This window comes from Gavialis gangeticus, unplaced genomic scaffold, assembly GCF_001723915.1.
Source record: "Gavialis gangeticus isolate Ggan-Ray unplaced genomic scaffold, GavGan_comp1, whole genome shotgun sequence".
Classification (NCBI taxonomy): Eukaryota; Metazoa; Chordata; order Crocodylia; family Gavialidae; genus Gavialis; species Gavialis gangeticus.
Window position 1 is genome coordinate 14,538,993 of NW_017729030.1, and position 5,967 is coordinate 14,544,959.

General features: G+C 42.1%; 1 protein-coding gene across 1 annotated transcript in view; it reads left to right on the forward strand.

Moving 5' to 3' along the window:
- The window catches only part of ENPEP (glutamyl aminopeptidase), a 94,752-nt gene that overhangs the window by 33,657 nt on the left and 55,128 nt on the right, over window positions 1-5,967 (forward strand). The window contains exon 7 of the mRNA XM_019521974.1: window positions 786-920. Coding sequence (XP_019377519.1) covers window positions 786-920 — 135 coding nt within the window. The remainder of the gene's footprint in view (window positions 1-785; window positions 921-5,967) is intronic.

Consider the following 5,967-nt stretch of genomic DNA (forward strand, 5'->3'; position numbering starts at 1 on the left):
AAGCAGGAAGGGGGAAAACTGTAGCTAGACCCATGTCCTGATGAATGAAGAGGGCAGGGGGAGCTCTGATTTTCTATGATAAAAGACCCCAAAATAAAACACCAAAATATATAGGGATTTAGAATTTATTATAATGACTGAGGCACCGGTAAGCTTCCAAAATGCACTAATATTGTAACTATATTACTAAAATATTGTGTTTAACTTATACATATGTATACACACACGTGACATTTCATTTTAATCACAGAAAAAATGAAGATTTTAGGTTTTTATCTGAGAAGTTACTGTGTTTAAACAAAGAGGATCAGGATCCCTGATTACCACAGTGAGCTGTTGTAATGGAAAGCGATACAAATACATACTCCTTTTGTTCTGTTAACCAGGAATTACTATAGACTGTGTGTTACAACAGCTTCAGAAATATCACAAACCATTAAAAAAACACATCTCACCCATTGTCCTAATGCTGCAATTGAGTCTCCTTTTCAGTGCCCATCCTATCCCTGCTCCCCCTTCCCCATTTCATTGTAACACGCATGGAAAAACAGGGGTTTGTAAGAGACAATTTATCTCAGTGAAGGAGAAAATGTCCTACTCTAGAAGAATTGTGCACACATAAATATACCTTTTGCTTATGAAGGTGAAATTTCATTTTGCACACCCATATCCAAAAGGTGAGGCTGACACTTCAACTTGAAGTTATACATCAGAATTAGACTCAGAATTGCATCTTGTGCTTGATTATACTTTATTTTATTTGTATGCTTTGTTTTTCTTTTCAGCTTGACCAGGTTTTAATAGATGATGTACTTCCTGTGATGAAGGAGGACTCTTTGACAACTTCCCATCCTATTGTGGTCAATGTTTCATCTCCAGCTGAAATAACATCTGTATTTGATGGAATATCATACAGCAAGGTAGGAAATGCTTCACAGCCTATTCTTGACTATAAAGAAAGGTGGGTTTTATAGGAGGAGACAAAATACAATTGAGTTCATAAATAATCAGGCAGTGTCTGCACTTGCCTCTCTCTAAAATCTTTTCTACCCCTGCCAAAACTGTTTCAAGTGGCAGTAAGTGTAAGCAATAGTGTAGCAGGGTTCCCAGCAGATGCATGCTTTCCATGCAGCATGTGCAGAAAAGTGGTGGTTAAACTACTGGTGGCTTACCCCAGATGTCTGGTACTTCCTTGTGTAGCTACATTGTTAGCAGGACCCAAGGTAGTTAGTTTACAGCTAAGGCAGCTGTATATGAGCTGCAGTTACAGCAGTAACTGTGCTATAAATGTTCCATTCAAGGAAGATGAAGTAGACTTCTGTCCTACTCTTCAGCTCTGAAGGCTCCTAATGCTACTGAAACAGTGCAAATATAAAAAGGTACAAATGTTTTTGTGAGGCCATTTCCTTCAGGAGGAGTGCATGCAAGGGGAAGCCAAGGATCTGGACTGGTATCCATTAGGGCTATGCAAAGCTTCGGTTCCTGATTCAGCGAAGATTCGGCCTGACTCGGCCGCCAAATCTCCAAATCCAAATCAAATCAGGAGACCCTTTCATTTCTCTGAATCGAATCAGAACCCTTCAAATCAATTCGGAGATTCAGACATAAACACAGCTTTAAATGTTTTTTCTAGGTACCAGGTGGCTCATCAATGCTGCAATGCTGAGGCACATGGAGTGTCCCACAGGAGTGTGAGGGGCGTCCGTAGTGTGCTCGGCAGCAGACCCTGAAGTGGACCAGAAGCACTTCTGGTCCACTTCCAGGTTTGCTACCAAGCACGTGGGGGACCCTCAGCCCTCCTGTGGGATGCTCCTTCCACCCCAGCATCGCAGCATTCATGAGCCACGCCTGTTACCTCGAGGTATGTAGAAAAAACATTTAAAGCTGTGTCTATGGCCGAATTGCTGATTCTCTGAATCAGCATTGAATCTTCAGATTTGGCTGAAATGAATCACCGTCCCCAATTCAGGCTGAATCTGAATCGAATACAGCCCATTTTGCACACCCCTAGTATCCATTACTGCAAAATATTCTGCCATTTACTTTTTAAAACTCTACTCAACATTTGTCTTAATGACTCATAACATTTTTCATCTCTTTCCTTGTTTGATGCTGTTGCTGAGGTTTCCAACTAATTGTTCAAACACTTGGCCCAAACCTCTGTAGAAGAGCGTTTCCTTACAGAATCCAGACCCTCCCAAATAGTACTTGCTTTAGAAAGCCTAACTTCACAGAAAATATTAGAATGCTTAAAATTTCCTGGCCACATCCACAGGACCATGGACGTTTGGTTCCCTGGGGACAACCAGCAGCAGGACACCTTGTGCCGCTACTACTTGTCCCCTGGGAATGCCTGTGCCACGTGTCCTCTGGTGCATGGCAAGTTACACTGGGTGGGGTAGGAAAGGCTGGGGACAGCACTGGGTTGGCTCCAGCAGCCTTACCTGGGGTCCTGGGGTCCTCCTGGGGCTGCAGCAGTGGTGATTCTGCCGCTCAGAGCGTGGCCGTCAGCCAGAGTGTGGCTCTGGTTTCAAGTGGTGCGTGTTGCCACCATATGCGCCACTCCACCTTTTTTGTGCTGTTTTTTTTTACCTCTGGATATCCAGGCATCAAAAAGCTGCCCACACTGCTCTCTTGCAGTGGAGAGTACACCTGAACGTGTGGTATGTGGTACCAAAGACATGTCTGTAGAGCCACATACTGCATAGCCATGCTCGTCTGGACATGCCCCCCCCCCGAGTTCAGTTCCTTAGCTGATGAGCCATGGATGGTATATATAGAGCCTTCCTTGAGAGTCCTCTATCCAGAAATTCTAATGTAGCATCTGCTATTCATAGAATCAGAAAAAATTGGGGTTGGTAGGGGCCCCAGGAGGTCATCTAGGTTATCCAGCTCCCTACTCAAAGCAGAACTATCCCTAACTAGATCATCCCAGACAAAGTTTTTTGTAGCCAGGTCTTAAAGTCCTCCAAGGATGGAGGTTCCTCAACCTCTCTGGATAACCTGTTTCAGTGCTTTACTACCCTGCTAGTGAGAGAGGCTTTTTTTCTGTTAATACATCCTGTTTCTTCTCTGTACGTCATTGATTTTGGCAGTACCTAGATCTGGAACAAAATCTTCTAGAGTGCTAGGATCTCTTTTTACTCTCCAGGAGCACAGTACTGGCCAGATGCACCTCTGAATTGGCCTCTTCTTTTACAATTCCCTCCCTTTTTAATTGTTAGCCCTTACACACAGCAATATAATCAGAATATATTACACTATAAATATTTAGTCCATCCATACCCATCATAATACCTAAACCTGGTAGCAGTGAAGATCTTAATCAAATCAGTGAAAGCCAAGACAATTAGAGTGTTCAGAACCAAAGTCTGATTTAAGTTTCATTACCACAACTAGTGAGAGAGATGCTCCCTTTTTCTACAACTTAAGATGCTTGGATGCTTCTTTTATATGTAAGAAACTGGATAGAAAACTCCTTTAGCTCACCCCTTTGTATGAGGATAGTTGCTAAACAATTTGAATAGTTTACAATACGATACAGCTTATCCTTACTTTGTGGAACTAACTTTAGCTATTGCAAGCATTTGATAATAAGTTAAGTTTGCTGCTTTTATGTCATTTAAAAATAATTATTATAATAACCCCCTTATAAAAGGGTTTTGAATTTTGAAAATTAAATAATAATTCTCTAATATGAATTACAGTCAAGCACATGAATGTTTGTGTAGTCTTAAAGAGGCAGTTAATTTTCTAACAGTGTATGGAGTCATTACAATGTATTCTGTAAAACATACTCAAAAGGTGATCGAATTGGTAAGTTATTATCCATGTAGTAAAGCCACTTCAGTTAACAGAGTCCTGTGATACTATACAGCTGGTATAAGTGACCAAGCAGTTAAATTTGGTTTTAAGAGTTGGATTTAAGAGGATAGTATAATCCAGATCTCTAAGATCGAATAATTTAATTAAAGTCTCCAAATTTGGCACATTCTCCCTTCAGATGACAACTTGTTTTCCATCATCATTTGGCCTCCAGTATTAGGTTTTTAGTAGAAACATTTTTGAGCTCTGTTTGAAAAGCATTTAAATGGCTTTAAAATGGTGGGGAATGAAAAAAATGTGAGCCCTGCTTGAAGTCAGCTATTACAAGGATCAACATTTATTTTGGAAGGCTAAGCAACAGACTGTCCAAATTTTCTGACACACAATCCTGTCAGCTGTCCAGCCATTCTTCTAGCATGCTACCTAGTCAGCTGGTGTAAAATCAGAAGAGCCCCATCAACCTCAGCTGATTAATGCCAATTTACCCTGACTAAGGGTCTGGCCCAGATGGTCTAAAAGATAAGAAAGTTATGAAACCACCTGGGTCTGTGTTTTTGTACATCATTGTTTTTCAGTCAGTAGGTCACAATCCCCTGGAGAAGGTATGGAAGATGACTAGAGGGGTCATGAGGCATTGCTTTACATCATATTGCATGTTTTTCAAAGAAAATCATCCACCCTGCACATACTTGCCCTTTAGGATCTTGTATTCTCTGTTATCATGTTTAAACACACCCATAGATAACATTTGCTTTGATACGTTTTTACTCTGACTTTCAACAGTAAATGGGAGAACCATTGCAAGAGCTGACTTCAGATAAAAGGCTGGCAATAAGGAAAGATTGAGAAACACCATAAAAAGTGGCTTTTTAATCAGTAGTTATTATCTCCCATATGTGATGTCCTCTTCATAGAGATAATTCTGTTCTGAACTTTAGGAAATCATTTCTCAATGTATTTTATAACAAGGAGTTAAACCCCTTATGATGGAAGGCACCACCTGCCTGCAAGATGGAGAACTACAGCAATTACCTGGAAAAGAGAGTCTACTCAAACCCTGTTAGCAACCACTCAAGAGGAATAAGACAGCCAGGCATCTGCCACACATAGGGACAGCGGCAACTTCTAGCCGCCACTGTGAGACTGGTACAATTGCGTGGCTGTGGTGGCAGCTTGGCCAGCACCCAGGGAGGCTTCTCTGTTTGCCCCTGGTTATGCTATTGAACCGCTACATAGCGATTCTGAGAAGGCCAAGATGTCCCCTTAGTTACATTATCTTTACTGGGTTTTTTCTTGGCACTGAAATAAACACCTTGTTTCACGGAAGAATGACAGTGCTTTTAAACAGTTTGAAACATTATCCCCAGTGGCGATGCGTAGGGGGTGCACAGGGGTGCATATGCACTCCATGAGAGCACTGGCGCACCCCCTCATAGCCAGCATTCTCCACTGAGGTGATGGCAAGAGCACTGGTGCCCCCCTGAGAGCACCAGCTGGGGAGTGGGGGCGCCAAGAGAAGTTCCCCCTGCCCCTGGCTCTTCCAGGCGTGCTGCTAGCCCTTCTGGGTCAGTTGGCATGACTGGCTACAAAGGGACCCCCCGATCAGCATGATCAGCTGTGGGGAACCCCCCTGCCTGGTCACTGACTGGCTTCTGGTGAGTCAAGTGCCCCCCCTGAATCAGAAGGCACCAGTTGCCCATGATTATCCCTTTATTTCTCCTCCAAAATATTAAATAAATATTTACTAACACTAAAACTTCTGTACTTGGGTTTCAGAGGGGTTGATTTTCCTTTCTCTCATTTTTGTGTCTCTTCAGTTCTCTTCCACATGTCTATTGTTTCCTTGTTCCTTTTTTATTTCTCCTTTCACATCCTTGTAGCCTTCCCCCACAAAGGTCTTTATCTTGCATTCTCCATCTCTGTCTTTCCAGTGTTCTGAGATCCCTTCTTTCGAGTTAAGTGTAATTCATTGAGCCTAAAGTTGTTCTGCCTTTGGAGCCAGACATTTAAGCAGAAGGCAGGGTAATAGAAATCAGGGTTAGAAGTGGTATGGAATGAAATATTAAATTTCCATTCTCTTTGTTTTCAGGGTGCATCAATTCTCAGAATGCTTCAAAACTGGATTACTCCAGAACATTTCCA